Source organism: Leucoraja erinacea, unplaced genomic scaffold (genome assembly GCF_028641065.1).
Source record: "Leucoraja erinacea ecotype New England unplaced genomic scaffold, Leri_hhj_1 Leri_95S, whole genome shotgun sequence".
NCBI classification, from domain to species: Eukaryota; Metazoa; Chordata; class Chondrichthyes; order Rajiformes; family Rajidae; genus Leucoraja; species Leucoraja erinaceus.
Window position 1 is genome coordinate 273,659 of NW_026576905.1, and position 18,842 is coordinate 292,500.

At 50.5% G+C, this 18,842-nt stretch overlaps 1 protein-coding gene across 1 annotated transcript in view; it reads left to right on the forward strand.

Moving 5' to 3' along the window:
- The window catches only part of LOC129695151 (neuralized-like protein 4), an 89,150-nt gene that overhangs the window by 1,297 nt on the left and 69,011 nt on the right, over positions 1-18,842 (forward strand). The window contains 5 exon segments of the mRNA XM_055631918.1: positions 5,868-6,258; positions 7,265-7,530; positions 9,259-9,370; positions 12,456-12,544; positions 18,242-18,314. Of these exon segments, the coding sequence (XP_055487893.1) occupies positions 5,868-6,258; positions 7,265-7,530; positions 9,259-9,370; positions 12,456-12,544; positions 18,242-18,314 (931 nt within the window).

Here is an 18,842-nt window from a genome sequence, read left to right on the forward strand (position 1 = left end):
GTTTCGGCCCGAAATTTTGCCTATTTCCTTCGCGCCATAGATGCTGCTGCACCCGCTGAGTTTCTCCAGCATTTTTTTGTACCCTATACACATGTGTATATATACATGCATCTATATGTACATACATAAACAGCAGCAGATGCTGTTTTATTATTAATAATGATTTATTCTATCTCACAAATAGAAATATATATATATTTGTTCAGCAGCATCTGAATGAGTTGTATTTGTTAATAGTGATTTATTCTATCTCGCGTGGAAAAATATACACAGCAGCAGCTGCAGTAATTTTATTATCATTAATAATGATTTATATGTAACCCCACTAGAATATATAATTTTATCAAGAAGATAGACAACAAATGCCAGTAATTCAGCGGCACAGGCAGCATCTCTTGGGAGAAGGAATAGGTGAAGTTTTGGGCCAAGGCTCTTCATACCGAAAATGTCACCCATTCCTTCTCTCCAAAGAAGCTGCCTTTAGTTAGTTAGTTAGTTTAATTTAGTTTAGTTAGTTCTCTCCAAAGAAGTGGTTAGTTACTCCGGAATCTTTGGTGTAAACCAGAATCTGCAGTTCGTTGTGTATGAGTTACTCCTGCAGATGCTGGGTGAAACTTAACTCTTTTCTCCTATATTTTTAAGAAGGAACTGCAGATGCTGGAAAATCGAAGGTAGACAAAAATGCTGGAGAAACTCAGCGGGACAGACAGCGTCTCCGGAGAGGGGAAGTGGGTGACGTTTCGGATCGAGACCCTTCTTCGGTCTGAAGTAGAGTCTCGACCCGAAACGTCACCCGTTCCTTATGACATTCTTCAGCCTGTCCCGAGGTGTCGTGTCCCGTCCACCGTCCACTCACCTTTCGGTCGATGCGCACCTGGAAGACCTGAGTTACTCCAGCATTTTGTGGCTATCCGCAGTTCCTTCCTACACACCCCCATATATTTTTTATTAACCCAGTTGCTTAACCTCTCTTTTAATAACATCTGCCCCAACATCTGGAAGGAGGGTGGATCCAGGCTATGGGTGGGATCTGTTTAAGAAGGAACTGCAGATGCTGGAAAATCGAAGGTAGACAAAAGCGAAACTCAGCGGGTGCGACAGCATCTATGGAGCGAAGGAAATAGGCAACGTTTCGGGCCGAAACCCTTCTTCAGACTCGAAACGTTGCCTATTTCCTTCACTCCATAGATGCTGCTGCACCCACTGAGGTTCTCCAACACTTTTGTCTACCTGAGGGTGGGATCTGTTCTCTCTTTCAGTTTGTGATGTACTGCTGGTTTAACATCCTTTTGAATTAAATCTTATTGGGGGTGGAAAAATAGGAACAGCCCTTGTTGTTTCTTTTTGTCTCCCCATACAGCTGCCCCTGGTGGATAATCCTCTGGGGCAACAGGCAGTAGGAGAGGTAGAGGCAGAATCTAGTGTCAGTTGGAACAGTAAATAGACACAAAATGTAATTCAGCGGGACAGGCAGCATCTCTGGGTAGAAGGAATGGGTGACATTTCGGGTCGAGAGGAGAAATGTCACCCATTCCTTTGGAGATGCTGCCTGTCCCGCTGAGATACTCCAGCATTTTGTCTATCTTCAGTGTAAACCAGTTCCTTCCTACTCTGTTGGAACCAATGATCCTATAGCAAGCAAGATAGCCGTAGTAGGGTCATGGGTAATCTTCAGCACCATTTTAGTAACCGGCTTCTGTCTCTGCTCTAGTATCTTAGCTTTGGTCATAGCGTCTTCAGACACAAATCATCTTTTTATTTCTCAGCTGCAGGTGATCATTTTGATATTCCTGCCTAGTCCTCCTTATTAACTTTGAACATACAAAATATTGGCAATAGGAAGGTGCTCCAGAAAATCCTGCACCCCATCTCCCACCGCCCCACCTCCCCGCTTCCCACCAAAGATCCTATAGCGGAGCAAGATAGACCACTCCTGCTAAATGCAATGGGCTGACGTGTAGTACGCAACGGAGCGGAACGTGGGCCTTTTTTTCATCCATTTCAGTAACCCGACCCGACTCGCAGTGTAATCAATGTTGCGGGGGAACAGTTTGTGTTAATAAATTATAATTCTGAAAACGAGGAGAAGATGTTTACCAAAGAACTTTTATTTTTAAGAGGATGTTTCCGTAACCGCACTAGTATCTTTGCTCCGCTACGGGATCTTTGGTGCCTAGACGGAAGCCGGTTACGGAAATGGGGGCCGAAAAGTACCCATGTATTTGCCCATGACCGTACTACGTCTTTTTCGTCGAGTGATCTATCTTGCTCGCTATAGGATCTTTGTTTCCCACCGCACGGACACGGAGCGATCGCCGACCCCCTCTATTTCCTTTGTGTGGAACGGCGTTGTGAAAGGCAATGATCCTACAGCGAGCAAGATAGACCACTCGACGAAAAAGACGTAGTACGTTTATGGGCAGGTTCATGGGTAAACTAAGGCCCCATTTCCGTAACCGGCTTCCGTCTCTGCACCAATGATCCCATAGGATATTAGTGCGGAGACGGAAGCCGGTTACGGGAACATCCTCGTAAAAATAATTTATTTGGTAAAAATCTTCTCCTCATTTTCAGAATTTAAATTTATTAACACAAACTGTTCCCCCGCAACGTTGATTACACGTCGGGTCGGGTTACTGAAATGGATGGAAAAAAGGCCCACGTTGCGTTCCGTTGAGTACTACACGTCAGCCCATTGCATTTAGCAGGAGTGGTCTATCTATAGGATCTTTGGTGAAAGGTGGTTGATGAGATAAGAGCTCCCATTGTTAACATCACACACACACACACACACCCTGTGAGCAGGCCAGGTCAGAGGTAGATGGACTCAGAATAAAGCTCCCACTATGTTGGAGAACTTTTCCATTTGCTTATTTTTTTTTTTACCTCAACTGAAACCTGTGATTATTTGAGGGTATGTTAATCAAATTATTTAAGCAGTTGGGGATTTGACCGTAGAGACCAAGAAGATTGGGGAAGACTCAAAGAAGGTGATCACACAGCAAGATGGAGTGGTTTTAAAACGAAAAGTCAAGTACAATGGGAAAATCTTGCTTACAGCAACATCACAGGTATATAGACTTGGACAAACACATAGTCGGCCGAGCTTGCCCACACTGGCCAACATGTCCCAGTTACACCAGTCCCACCTGCTTCCGTTTGGTCCACATCCCTCCAAACCTGTCCTATCCATGTACCTGTCTAACTGTTTCTTAAATGTTGGGATAGCCCCAGCCTCAACTACCTCCTCTGGCAGCTCGTTCCATACACCCACCACCCTTTGTGTGATAAAAAGTTACCCCTCGGGTTCTATTTAAATTTTTTCCCCTTCACCCTGAACCTATGTCCTCTGGTCCTTGATTCCCCTACTCTGGGCAAGAGTTTCTGTGCATCCAACTGATTTTACCTCTCATGAATTTCTACACCTCTATAAGATCACTCCTCATCCTCCTGCGCTCTAAGGAATAGAGACCCAGCCCTGCTCAACCTCTCCCTGTAGCTCAGGCCCTCTAATCCCGGCAACATCCTCATGAATCTTCTCTGAACACTTTCAAGCTTGACAATATCTTTCCTATAACATAGAGCAGTACAGCAGCAGATTAGGCCCTTTGGCCTACAATGTCTGTGGTCAACATGATGCAAAGAGGAACTCTTATCTGCCTGGACATGATCCATATCCCTCCATTCACAGTACGTTCCAGGCACTGGTCACCCTCTGTGTTTATATAAAAATAAAAAATAAAAAAGCTTGCCCCTCTCCCCTCCCCCCCCCCCCCCCTCTCCCCCTCCCTCCCCTCCTCCCCCCCCCCCTCCCCCCCCCCCCCCCCCCCCCCCCTTCTCTCCCTCCCCCCCCCCCCTCCCCCCCCCCCCCCCCCCCCCCCCCCCCCCCCCCCTCCCTCCCCCCCCCCCTTCTCTCCCTCCCCCCCCTTCTCTCCCTCCCCCCCCTTTCTCTCCCCCCTCCCCCCCCCCCCCCTTCTCTCCCTCCCCCCCCTTCTCTCCCTCCCCCCCCTTCTCTCCCCCCTCCCCCCCCTTCTCTCCCCACCCCCCCTTCTCTCCCTCTCCCCCCCCTCTCTCCCTCCCCCTCCCCCCCCCCCCCTCCCCCTCCCCCCCCCTTCTCTCCTCCCCCTCCCCCTTCCTCCCCCCCCCCCCCCCTCCCCCTTCTCTCCCTCCCCCCCCCTCCCCCCCTTCTCTCCCCCCCACCCCCACCCCACTCTGCACTTCCCCCCTTCTCTCCCTCCCCCCCTCCCCCCCCTTCTCTCTCTCTCTCCCTGTTTCTCTCCCTCCCCCCCCCCCCCCTCTCCCTCCCCCCCCTCTCCCCCTCTCCCTCCCCCCCCCTCTCTCCCTCCCCCCCCCCCCCCTCTCTCCCTCCCTCCCCCCCCCCTCTCCCCCCCCCCCCCCCCCCTCCTCTCCCCCCCTCTCCCCCCCCCCCCCTCTCTCTCCCTCCCCCCCCCTTCTCTCCCTCCCCCCTCTCTTCCCCCCTCTCCCTCCATCCCTCCCTCTCTCTCCCCCCCTCCCCCTTTCCCCTCACCCTCTCTCTCCCCACACCCTCCCCTTCTCTCTCCCCCTCCCCCCCTCTCCCTCTCCCCCCCCCCTCTCCCCTCCCCCCCCCCCCCCCCCCCCCCCCCTCCCTCCCCCCCCCCCCCCCCTCACCCTCCCTCCCCCCCCTCCCCCTCTCCCCCCCCCCCTCCCCTCCCCCTTCTCCCCCCCCCCCCCCCTTGTCCCCCAATATGCATTGCCATATGTACATTGTAAACTGTAATATAATAAACGAGAACAAAAAGTTCAGTGTGTGTATTTATAGATCAGTATTATATACTGAAATACAGCTCACCCCCTCCATGACACACTGGTCAACCTGAGGAGCACCTTCAGCAACAGACTGGTTTGCACCAAGATGCAGCACAGAACGCCACAGGAGATCTTCCTTCCCTGTGGCAATCAAACTGTACAACTCCTCCCTCTTCAGTCGTGAGGTTATTTTGACTTCCCTTCCTCTTTCTCCCCCCCCTCCCCAATCTTTACACATCCCCAATCACGAGGGCTCTTAAAGATAGCGGAGTCAGGGGATATGGGGAGAAGGCTGGAACGGGGTACTGATTGGTCTGCCAACAGTCGTAAAAAGACAAGATACCTGAAACCTGAAATCAAATTGACCAGTGGAAAGTCCAGCATTATGGACAATAGGTGCAGGAGTAGGCCATCCGAGCCAGCACCTTCTCTGTACGCCCTCTATGGCAAGAATGTCTTTCCTCAGATTAGGAGACCAAAACTGTACGCAATATTCCAGGTGTGGTCTCACCAAGACCCTGTACAACTGCAGTAGAACCTCCCTGCTCCTATACTCAAATCCTCTATGGCAAGAATGTCTTTCCTCCGATTAGGAGACCAAAACTGTACGCAATCCTCCAGGTGTGGTCTCACCAAGACCCTGTACAACTGCAGTAGAACCTCCCTGCTCCTATACTCAAATCCTCTATGGCAAGAATGTCTTTCCTCCGATTAGGAGACCAAAACTGTACGCAATACTCCAGGTGTGTTCTCACCAAGACCCTGTACAACTGCAGTAGAACCTCCCTGCTCCTATACTCAAATCCTCTATGGCAAGAATGTCTTTCCTCCGATTAGGAGACCAAAACTGTACGCAATACTCCAGGTGTGGTCTCACCAAGACCCTGTACAGCTGCAGTAGAACCTCCCTGCTCCTATACTCAAATACTTTTGCTATGAATGCTAACATACCACTCTATTTTGACACTGCCCATTAAATAGTTATTCATGGAGCGAAGGAAATAGGCCGAGTCTTGTACTCGCTAGAATTTAGAAGATTGAGGGGGGATCTTATAGAAACTCCTCCTCTCTGCCCGCAGGTGAACTCGTGGAGCGGTTCCATCGAGATTGGAGTGACGGCTCTGGACCCCAGCACCCTGGACTTCCCCAGCAGTGCCACCGGCCTGAAGGGCGGCTCGTGGATCATCTCGGGCTGCTCGGTGCTGCGGGACGGCCGCTCGGTGCTGGAGGAGTACGGGCAGGACCTGGACCAGCTGAGCGAGGGCGACAAAGTGGGCATCCAGCGCACCCCCGGCGGGGAGCTCCACCTGTGGGTGAACGGGCAGGACTGCGGGACGGCTGCCTCGGGGCTCCCCCCGCAGGTGTGGGCGGTGGTGGACCTGTACGGCAAGTGCACGCAGGTGACCGTCCTGGACTGCGAGCCCGTGCTGCGGAGAGAGGAGCCCCTCAGGACTGCCGCCACCGAGGAAGGTAAGGGCTTGACGATGCTGGATGGAACTCAGCGGGACAGGGAGCATCTCCAATGTTGCCTGACCCGCTGAGTTACTCCAGCACTGTGTGTCTTTCCGCAGAAGCTGAATCTTCCTAGTTTAGAGATACAGCAAGCAGACGGGGCCCTTCATCCCACTGAGTCCACACCGACTATCGATCACACTGGCGAAACAGTAGAGTTGCTGCCTCTCAGCGCCAGGCACCCGGGTTTGATCCATGCTGTATTCAGGGCGGATTTACCTATAAGCGAGACGAGCTTAAGCTTAGGGCCTCGAGGTGTAGGGGGGCCAAGGCAGGACACCTACCATTCAACTCTGGGTGGGGGCTCCCCTCTCTATCTCTATCTCTCTCCATCTCTCCCCGCTATCCGTGTCCGGACCGCCGGGCTCCGCTCGCTTCTGATCCGCCGGCACGGCAAGCCGCCTGCACGTCCTCCCCACCCCCCTGCACATGCGCACAACCACGGCCAGCGCATCATCGGCCGCCCTGCGCATGCGCACGGCAACTGGCTTGCGCTGGGCACTTTCTCCCTCGCTTTGAATTGTGGGAGATTTGGCCGCCATGGCTGTCTCGCCGCCAGCACTGAAAACCAACGAGGAAGGGGCCTCACAAGTGGAACAGCTTCATCTAAATCCGGCCCTGGCTGTATTTACAGAGTTTGTACATTTGTAAAGGTTAAATGCTTTTATAATATATAAAAGGTATATTATGGAATCCTGGGCTAGGTTATAGCTTATATTTCGTCTCAAGCAGGCCTTCTCCAGTAGATTGATCAGAGAGAGACAGAGAGAGAGACAGAGAGAGAGACAGAGAGATCTACACACAGCCCGAGATGACAGCTTATGATCTACACACTAGGGCCAATTTACAGAAGCCAATTGACCTCCACACCTTGAGAAGGAGGGCCTGCCTGCCTGCCTGCACATTGGGTGGGTGGTTCAGTTGTCCGGTAGTTCAGCGTGACGTTTCCCTCCGGTGCCTCCAGGCTTCGTGGGGATGGAGCTGTCGGACGTGGTGAACAACGCCATCCTCTCGGCCTACAACGGCAACCTGCTGAACGTCAGCCTGGCCAGCCCGCCGGACGGCTGCTCGGTCACCTCCAACGACGCCCTGCTCTTCCACGAGAAGTGCGGCACCCTCATCAAGCTCAGCAACAACAACAAGACGGCGGAGAGGCGGCGGCCACTCGACGAGTTCAACAACGGCGTCGTCATGACCAACAGGCCGCTGCGGGACAACGAGATGTTTGAGGTGAGCTTGGGCATTTAAGGTCTCCGTCCATCCATCCATCCATCCATCTCCTCCCCCATCCATCCATCCATCCATCCATCCATCTCCTCCCCCATCCATCCATCCATCCATCCATCCATCCATCCACCCCCCCCCCCCATCCCCCCCCCCCCCCCCCTCCCCCCTCACCCCACCCCCCCCCCCCATTCCCCCCTCCCCCCCCCCCCCCCCCCCCCCCATCCCCCCATCCCCCCCTCCATCCACCCCCCCATCCATCCATCCATCCCCCCCCCCCCCTCCCCCCCCCCCCCCTCCCACCCCCACCCACCCCCCCTCTGTGGCCCCTTAGAAGGATGAGAGGAGATCTAATTGATAAGAGAGAGACAGAGAGAGACCTAGTGAGACCACACCTGGAGTATTGTGTGTAGGTTTGGTCCCCTAATTTGAGGAAGGACATTCTTGCTATTGAGGGAGCCCAGCGTAGGTTTACAAGGTTCATTCCCGGGATGGCGGGACTGTCATATGCTGAGAGAATGGAGCGGCTGGGCTTATACGGTTATTAAGGGTTTGGACAAGCTAGAGGCAGGAAACATGTTCCCGATGTTGGGGGAGTCCAGAACCAGGGACCACACAGTTTAAGAATAAGGGGTAAGCCATTTAGAATGAAGATGAGGAAAAACGTTTTCACACAGCGTTGTGAATCTGTGGAATTCTCTTCCTCAGAGGGCGGTGGAGGCAGGTTCTCAGGATGCTTTCAAGAGAGAACTGGATAGAGCTCTTAAAGATAGCAGAGTCAAGGGATATGGGATGAAGGCAGGAACAGGGTACTGAATGTGGATGATCAGCCATGATCACATTGAATGGCGGAATAGACTTGATGGGCGGAATGGCCCAATTCTGCTCCTAGAAATGATGAACGTGTGTGGGACTGAGTATCGAATTGTTTAGGTAAGTGTGAGTTCACATAAGTTGCCTATTAGGTAAATCGGGGAGTGTGTGTATGGAGGCTGCTGCTGGGCCGAATGGCCTACTCCTGCGCCTATGGTCTATTGTCTAAAACTTGAATACATTTTGAAAATAAATCTGAAATTTCTATCTGCTTGATAGGGTCGATTGATATCGAAGGGTCTTGGTGAGACCACACCTGGAGTATTGCGTACAGTTTTGGTCTCCAAATCTGAGGAAGGACATTATTGCCATAGAGGGAGTGCAGAGACGGTTCACCAGACTGATTCCTGGGATGTCAGGACTGTCTTATGAAGAAAGACTGGATAGACTTGGTTTATACTCTCTAGAATTTAGAAGATTGAGAGGGAATCTTATAGAAACTTACAAAATTCTTAAGGGGTTGGACAGGCTAGATGCAGGAAGATTGTTCCCGATGTTAGGGAAGTCCAGGACAAGGGGTCACAGCTTAAGGATAAGGGGGAAATCCTTTAAAACCGAGATGAGAAGAACTTTTTTCACACAGAGAGTGGTGAATCTCTGGAACTCTCTGCCACAGAGGGTAGTTGAGGCCAGTTCATTGGCTATATTTAAGAGGGAGTTAGATGTGGCCCTTGTGGCTAAGGGGATCAGGGGGTATGGAGAGAAGGCAGGTACGGGATACTGAGTTGGATGATCAGCCATGATCATATTGAATGGCGGTGCAGGCTCGAAGGGCCGAATGGCCTACTCCTGCACCTAATTTCTATGTTTCTATGTTTCTATGACATATATTTCAAATGATATATTTAATCTCTGCTCCAGATCCGGATTGACAAACTGGTGGACAAGTGGTCCGGGTCCATTGAGATTGGTATCACACTGCATAACCCGAATAACCTGGACTACCCGGCAACAATGACCAATCTCCGATCAGGTCAGAAGATCCTGCCTTGATGCCGTTTTGTGAGTCTAAGATGTGTTACCTTGCACCCTCCTTGGCTTTGAGGTCATCCAGAACTCTCTTGTTACCCCTATCGTCATTGCCTCTACAAAGTCCCGGACACCGATGCTGAGATCGAAAGCGTGTCGCTTTACCCCCTTCCCCCCTCGACTCCATTCAAGGACCCGAGCAGTCGTTCCAGGAGCGGCAGAGGTCCACCTGCACCTCCTCCAACCTCATCTATTGCATCCGCTGCTCTAGATGTCAGCTGATCTATATCGGCGAGACCAAGCGTAGGCTTGGCGATCGCTTCGCCCAACACCTCTGCTCGGTCCGCATTAACTAACCTGATGTCCCTGTGGCTCGCCACTTCGACTCCCCCTCCCATTCTGAATCCGACCTCTCTGTCCTGGGCCTCCTCCATTGTCAGAGTGAGCACCGCCGGAAATTGGAGGAGCAGCACCTCGTATTCCGCTTGGGCAGTCTGCACCCCAGCGGCAAGAACATTGACCTCCAATTTCCGGTAGCCCTTGCTGTCTCCTCCCCCCCCTCAGCCCTCTGGCTCATCCTGTTCCTTTCTTCCTCCTCCCCCCCCCCCCCCCCCCCCCCCCCCCCCCCCCCCACCCTGCATCAGTCTGAAGAAGGGTTTCGACCCGAAACGTTGCCTATTTCCTTCGCTCCATAGATGCTGCTGCACCCGCTGAGTTTCTCCAGCATTTTTATCTACATTCGATTTTCCAGCATCTGCAGTTCCTTCTTGAGCAGAATGCCATTCCCACTTTTCCCCCTCTCCCATAGGTACAGAAGTGTGAAAACGCACACCTCCAGATTCGGGGACAGTTTCTTCCCGGCTGTTATCAGGCAACTGAACCATCCTACCAACAGCTAGAGAGGAATCCTGAGTTCCTATTGACCTCATTGCACACCCTCAGACTATCTTTGATTGGACTTTATCTTGCATTGTATTCACGTTATTCCATTTATCGTGTATCTGTACTTTGTGGGTGGTTCGGTTGTAATTATGTATTGCCTTTCCCGCTGCCTGCATTTGGCCCAAATCCCACTAAACCTTCCCTGTTCATAAGTTATAGGAGCAGAATTAGGCCATTCTGCCCTGCAAGTCTACTCTGCCTTTCAATCATGGCTGATCTATCTCTCCGTCCTAACCCCATTCTCCTGCCTTCTCCCCATAAACCCCTGACACCCGCACTAATCAAGAATCTATCTATCTCTGCCTTAAAAATATCCACTGACTTGTGGCCTCCACAACGAGGAATTTCACTGGCCAGGTCAGTCATACAATTAGAAGCAACAGAATCACTTCAAAAACACATTTTAACATGAACATCCACCACAGTGACTCCTCCACATTCCTCACTGTGATGGAAGGCGTAATAAAGTTCTAGTCCTTCCCTTAGTTATTCCTCGGCCGTGGGCCTCGAGCCCCCGTTGACGGGATGATTGTAACTCCCGTAGGAGTTGGTTCCTTTATCATAGTTACTTTTTTTGCATATAACCATATAACAATTACAGCACGGAAACAGGCCATCTCAGCCCTTCCAGTCCGTGCTGAGCACTTACCCTCACCTAGTCCCATCTACCTGCACTCAGCCCATAACCCTTCATTCCTTTCCCATCCATATACCTATCTAATTTATTTTTAAATGATAAAATCGAACCTGCCTCCACCACTTCCACTGGAAGCTCATTCCACACAGCCACCACTCTCTGAGTAAAGAAGTTACCCCTAAACCTCTGTCCCTTAATTCTCAAATCATGTCCTCTTGTTTGAATCTTCCCTACTCTCAATGGGAAAAACTTATCCACGTCAACTCTGTGTATCCCTCTCATCATTTTAAAGACATAGAAACATAGAAATTAGGTGCAGGAGTAGGCCATTCGGCCCTTCGAGCCCGCAGCGCCATTCAATATGATCATGGCTGATCATCCAACTCGGTATCCCGTACCTGCCTTCTCTCCATACCCTCTGATCCCCCTAGCCACAAGGGCCACATCTAACTCCCTCTTAAATATAGCCAATGAACTGTGGCCTCAACTACCCTCTGCGGCAGAGAATTCCAGAGACTCACCACTCTCTGTGTGAAAAAAGTTCTTCTCATCTCGGTTTTAAAGGGTTTCCCACTTATCCTTAAGCTGTGACCCCTTGTCCTGGACTTCCCCAACATCGGGAACAATCTTCCTGCATCTAGCCTGTCCAACCCCTTAAGAATTTTGTAAGTTTCTATAAGATCCCCTCTCAATCTCCTAAATTCTAGAGAGTATAAACCAAGTCTATCCAGTCTTTCTTCGTAAGACAGTCCTGACATCCCAGGAATCAGTCTGGTGAACCTTCTCTGCACTCCCTCCATGGCAATAATGTCCTTCCTCAGATTTGGAGACCAAAACTGTACGCAATACTCCAGGTGTGGTCTCACCAAGACCCTGTACAACTGCAGTAGAACCTCCCTACTCCTATACTCAAATCCTTTTGCTATGAAAGCTAACATACCATTCGCTTTCTTCACTGCCTGCTGCACCTGCATGCCTACCTTCAATGACTGGTGTACCATGACACCCAGGTCTCGCTGCATCTCCCCTTTCCCAATCGGAAATAATGTCCTTCCTCAGATTTGGGCCTCTATCAAGTCCCCCCTTAACCTTCTGCACATATCTTTGACTTGTTCTATATCTCGCTATATCGCCATCTTTATCACTCATTTCCATTTCCCCCGACTCTCAGTCTGGAGAAGGATCTCGACCCGAAATGTCACCCATTCCTTCTCTCCAGAGACGCTGCCTGACCCTCTGAGTTACCCCAGCCATCTGTGTCGTTCTTCTTAAACTAAGACGGGGTTTACGATCTCCTTGTCCGTACGGATTAGTGGTTGGCGACTTGGTAGATTCAGCCGGGATGGGATGTGGCCTGTGTACGTGATCTTGGTTCTCGCTGTCTGATCGTGGGGCGCTGGTCCTGAGCGTATATCTTTGCATCGGGCTGTGGGCGAAGGCGGTACAAACGGGTGGCGAACTGGTTTATTTGAGCTGCCTCCACGCTTTCTCTCTGTTTTGCCCCTTGCAGGAACGATCATGATGAGCGGCTGCGGCATTCTGACCAATGGCAAGGGGACACGGCGCGAGTACTGCGAGTTCAGCCTGGACGAGCTGCAGGTACTAGAGTTACTCCTCCCTCCGGCACTGGTGCTGCATGTGTGAGAGAGACAATAGAGGCCATTCAGCCCTTCGAGCCAGCACCGCCATTCAATGTGATCACGGCTGATCATCCCCAATCAGTACCCCGTTCCTGCCTTCTCCCCATATCCCCTGACTCCGCTATCTTTAAGAGCCCTATCTAGCTCTCTCTTGAAAGCATCCAGAGAACCTGCCTCCACCGCCCTCTAAGGCAGAGAATTCCACAGACTCACCACTCTCTGTGAGAAAAAGTGTTTCCTCTTCTCCGTTCTAAATGGCCTACTCCTTATTCTTAAACTGTGTGTGTGTCCCCGTGTGTGTGTGTGTCCCCGTGTGTGTGTGTCCCCGTGTGTGTGTGTCCCCGTGTGTGTGTGTCCCCGTGTGTGTGTGTGTCCCCGTGTGTGTGTGTGTGTGTGTCCACTATATGGGACTACACTATACCCCGTGTGTGTGTGTGTGTGTGTGTGTAGACTCCCCGTGTGTGTGTGTGTGTCCATGTGTGTGTGTGTCCCCGTGTGTGTGTGTGTGTCCCCGTGTGTGTGTGTGTGTGTCCCCGTCCCCTGGTTCTGGGCTCCCCCACCATAGGGGAACATGTTTCCTGCCTCTAGTGTGTCCAAGCCCTTCAAAATCTTATATGTTTCAATAAGACTCCCTCTCATCCTTCATAAACTCCGGAGTGTACAAGCCCAGCTGCTCCATTCTCTCAGCATATCACAGTCCCGCCATCCCGGGAATTAACCATAGTCCCTGCTAAGTCCAGTGTGGAATTCCAGAGCGTGGCGAGTATAAAGTCACACCGAATGGAGACAAGCCCTTCCACCCAACGCCAATGCTGGCCAACACGTCCCGTCTGCACTAGTTCCACCTCTTCGTAGCGTTTACCCTGTTGTGGTGAAGAGGCTTGCGTGCCCCCACGATTCCGAGACCGATGCCGTCGGAAGCACCAGCTTCTGTTGAGGCCACCCGCGGCGGTAAGGTCGAGGATGTCAAGTCAAAGTCAAAGACAAATTTTTAAGAAGGAACTGCAGATGCTGGAAAATCGAAGGTAGACAAAAGTGCTGGAGAAACTCAACGGGTGCAGCAGCATCTATGGAGCGAAGGAAATGGGCAACGTTTCGGGCCGAAACCCTGAAGGAAATAGGCAACGTTTCGGGACGAAACCCGGAAGGGTTTCGGCCCGAAACGTTGCCTATTTCCTTCGCTCCATAGATGCCGCTGCACCCGCTGAGTTTCTCCAGCACTTTTGTCTACCTCCCTCCATTACCTAATTATTGATGTACCTATCTAAACGCTTCTTCAATGCCACTACATATCTACCTCCACCATAACCCCTGACAGTGTTTTCTAGGCATCCACCATTCCCTGTGTGTTTGTGCGTGTGATTAAATGCTGGAGAAACTCAGCGGGTGCAGCAGCATCTATGGAGCGAAGGAAATAGGCAACGTTTCGGGCCGAAACCCTTATTCAGACAAGTTTATTCGTCACATACACATACGAGATGTGCAGTGAAATGAAAAGTGGTAATGCTTGCGGATTGTGCAAAAAAACTACTGAACAGAATGGAACCAAAACACATTCACATATTGCATATTTGTGGGAGGAAAAAAAGAAAGGAAAAAAAACAGCAAATTAAAAAAGACACAACAGTAAAAAGGTTCAGTAAAGTTAGTCCCTGGAGAGATAGGAGTTTACAGTCCTAATGGCCTCTGGGAAGAAGGTAGACAAAGATGCTGGAGAAACTCAGTGGGTGCAGCAGCATCTATGGAGCGAAGGAAATGGGCAACGTTTCGGGCCGAAACCCTTCTTCAGACTGGTCTGAAGGCCTCTGGGAAGAAACTCCTTCTCATCCTCTCCGGATGCGGGCCCAGGCTAAGACCGATCCAACGTACAAGACCAAGTTAGAATCATAGAAACATAGAAATTAGGTGCAGGAGTAGAGGCCATTCGGCCCTTCGAGCCTGCACCGCCATTCAATATGATCATGGCTGATCATCCAACTCAGTATCCCGTACCTGCCTTCTCTCCATACCGCCTGATCCCTTTAGCCACAAGGGCCACATCTAACTCCCTCTTAAATATAGCCAATGAACTGTGGCCTCAACTAACCTCTGTGGCAGAGAGTTCCAGAGATTCACCACTCTCTGTGTGAAAAAAGGTTTTCTCATCTCGGTTTTAAAGGATTTCCCCCTTATCCTTAAGCTGTGACCCCTTGTCCTGGACTTCCCCAACATCGGGAACAATCTTCCTGCATCTAGCCTGTCCAACCCCTTAAGAATTTTGTAAGTTTCTATAAGACCCCCTCTCAATCTCCTAAATTCTAGAGAGTATAAACCAAGTCTATCCAGTCTTTCTTCATAAGACAGTCCTGACATCCCAGGAATCAGTCTGGTGAACCTTCTCTGCACTCCCTCTATGGCAATAATGTCCTTCCTCAGATTTGGAGACCAAAACTGCACGCAATACTCCAGGTGTGGTCTCACCAAGACCCTGTACAACTGCAGTAGAACCTCCCTGCTCCTATACTCAAATCCTCTTGCTATGAAAGCCAACATACCATTCGCATACCATGAATAAATAAAAGTTATCCTGAACTCAACGGCTGTGAAGGCGGATGAAGGCTGAAGCAGATCTATCCGCTCCAATCGTCTTGGTTCTCTTGCCATTGGGATGTGTTGATTGATTTGGTGAAGGGCCGGGTGCGTCTTGGAGCGCTACATCACGTACAGGGTAAACAAACACACGCACGCATAGGCTTCTTCGTTCTGTGAGCAGAAAAACAACATCGACCTCGAGGGATAGCCACGACTACGAGTCCCACCTGCCTGCGTTTAACCCACATCCCTCCAAACCTGTCCTATCCATGTACCCGTCAAACTGTTTCTTAAACATTGTGAAAGTACCTGCCTCAACTACCTCCTCAGGCAGCTTGTTCCATACACCTAACCCCTTTGAGTGAAAAAGTTCAAGATTCAAGAGTTTATTGTCATGTATCCCTGATAGGACAATGAAATTCTTGCTTTGCTTCAGCACACAGAATATAGTAGACATTGACTACAAAACAGATCAGTGTGTCCATATAGAAACATAGCAACTAGGTGCAGGAGTAGGCCATTCGGCCCTTCGAGCCTGCACCGCCATTCAATATGATCATGGCTGATCATCCAACTCAGTATCCCGTACCTGCCTTCTCTCCATACCCCCTGATCCCCTTAGCCACAAGGGCCACATCTAACTCCCTCTTAAATATAGCCAATGAACTGGCCTCAACTACCCTCTGTGGCAGAGAGTTCCCAGAGATTCACCACTCTCTGTGTGAAAAATATATACACACATGAATAAATAAAACAGATGAGGTGCAAATAAACAGATAATGGGCTATTAATAATAATAATAATAATAATAATTTTATTTATAGAGCACTTTAAAAACAAACATAGCTGCAACAAAGTGCTGTACATCACTAATCATTGACAAAAAAGTTAATGCACACCAAAAATAACAATCAAAAGAAATAGTAGGAAAAGACATGTAAAATAAAGCAACATCAAAAACACCACAAACAGAAGCAAAGCCTCAGGCATGGTCAAAAGCCAGGGAGCGCAAATGTGTTTTAACACTGGATTTGAAGATGGACAGAGAGGGGGCCTGTCTGATGTGCAACGGCAGGGTGTTCCAGAGTGCCGGAGCAGCAACAGAGAAGGCTCTATCCCCTCTGAGCCTCCGACTAGACCTCGGTACCTCCAGGAGCAGCTGACCAGCTGACCTGAGGGAGGAGCGTATGGGTGGAGCAGCTCAGAGAGGCAAGGCGGGGCGAGCCCATTCAGAGATTTAAAAACAAATAACAGTATCTTAAAATGAACTCAAAAGTGCACCGGGAGCCAGTGGAGGGAGGCCAGAATTGGCGATATCTGCTCCCTCTTTCGAGATGTTCAGAGTTTTGTTTGAGTTGAGTTCAATAGGCTGATGGCTGTGGGGAAGAAGCTGTTTCTGAACCTGGACGTTGCAGTCTTCAGGCTCCTGTACCTTCTACCTGAAGGTAGCGGGGAGATGAGTGTGTGGCCAGGATGGTGTGGGTCCTTGATGATGCTGCCAGCCATTTTGAGGCAGCAACTGCGATAGATCCCCTCGATGGAAGGAAGGTCAGAGCCGACGATGGACTGGGCAGTGTTTACTACTTTTTGTAGTCTTTTCCGCTCCAGGGCGCTCAAGTTGCCGAACCCAAGCCACGATGCAACCGCTCAGCATGTTACCCCTAGGATTCTTATTAAATTTAAATCTTTCGCCCCCTCACCTTAAACCTCTGTTTGCTGGTAGACACAAAATGCTGGACTAACTGGGTGAGGCAGCATCTCTGGAGAGAAGATATGGGCTACGTTTCAGCCAACATGCAAGATTAGCTTTCTTCACTGCCTGCTGTACCTGCATGCTTACTTCCAGTGACTGATGTACAAGGACACCCAAGTCTCCCCCTTTTCCTAATCTGACACCATTCAGATAATAATCTGCCCTCCGACAGGCCCTTCGACCCACCGAGTCTGCAACAACCAACGATCACCCCACTTCAGGAGGAAGAGGAGAGAGGAACCTGCTCCCTTATACATCAAAGGAGACATGGTGGAGAGAGTCAACGATTTTTTAAGTTCCTGGGAATAAACATCTCCCAGGACCTCAAATGGCAAATGAACACCGTCACTCTCGTGAAGAGGTCTCATCAGCGGCTGTATTTCCTAAGGTCTCTACGGAGAGCGCTAACGTCTCACAGCCGCTGCTGCTGTCCTTCTATCGATGCGCCGTGGAAAGTATCATCACCTAAGGAATCCTGGTGTGGTTTGCCAGCTGTACTGTGGCTGAGAGGAGGGCGTTGCAGGGAATTATAAAAACTGCGCAGCGCATTACAAACGCTAACCTGCCCTCCTTGGATGATATATATAGGGCCCGATGCTTGCGCAGGGCCATAAATATCAAGCAGGACACATCCCACCCTGCCAACCACCTTTTTACTCCGCTACCCTCCGGGAGGCGATTCAGGTCTCTGCAGGCTCGCACTGGTAGACTAAAAAATAGTTTCTACCATTGTGCGATAAAAGAGCTTAACTCCAATAGTGAACACTGGGAAGCAAGAAGTAACTTCGAGGAATACCGCTAAATTCTTTTAATCTCTTTTAAAAATGTATTTATATTCTACTATTAACTGTACATATGTGCATTGGTGTCGTGTTGTATTTCTTTTAACGGAGGAGAAGCAAATGGAATTTCGTTGCTCAGTTTTGTGCAATGACAATAAACATATTCTATTCTACGCCAGCACTCTCCTACACACTAGGGGCGATTCACAGTTTGATGAAAGCCATTTAACCCAAGACGTGCGAGTCTTGAGTGGGCGGAAACCAGAGCACCCGGAGAAAGCCCACACGATCACAAGGAGAATGTACGAACTCCGTCGCCAGGACTTGACTTGAAATGTCTCTGGTGCTGAGAGGCAGCAACTCTACCACTGTACAGCCCTATTCTGGGGATGTCGGCATTGGTGGGAGTTGCGGGCATGGTCGGGTTGAAATGCGTGGATGTTAAGAAACTTGAGGGGGGAAAAAGGCAGAGCTGTAGCTCAGACAAGACCTCCATTTGAACGCTGAGGAGAGTGCTCGTTGTCTGAGATGCTTTCATTGTCTCCCACAGGAAGGAGATCACATCGGGCTCATGAGGAAGTCCAGTGGAGCACTACACTTTTATATAAATGGCATCGACCAAGGTAAGGCCCGCTCGCCCGATGCTAATTTAAGCCTGCGATCTGTAACTTGGCCCTCGTGTCCTGGCAGCTGCTCTTGGCACAGTGACGCAGTGATTAGAGTTGCTGCCCGACAGCGCCAGAGACCCCTGTTTGTTCCTGACTACGTGTGCTGTCTGTGTGGAGCTTGCACGTTCTCCCTGTGACCGCACAGGATTTCCGCGGGCGCTCCAGTCTAATCCCACGTCCCAATGGCCTGCAGGTTTATTGTCCCCGGTGTGTTGGTTAGAATTGGTGTAACATAGAAACATAGAAATTAGGTGCAGGAGTAGGCCATTCGGCCCTTCGAGCCTGCACCGCCATTCAATATGATCATGGCTGATCATCCAACTCAGTATCCCGTACCTGCCTTCTCTCCATACCCTCTGATCCCCTTGGCCACAAGGGCCACATCTAACTCCCTCTTAAATATAGCCAATGAACTGTGGCCTCAACTACCCTCTGTGGCAGAGAGTTCCAGAGATTCACCACTCTCTGTGTGAAAAAAGTTCT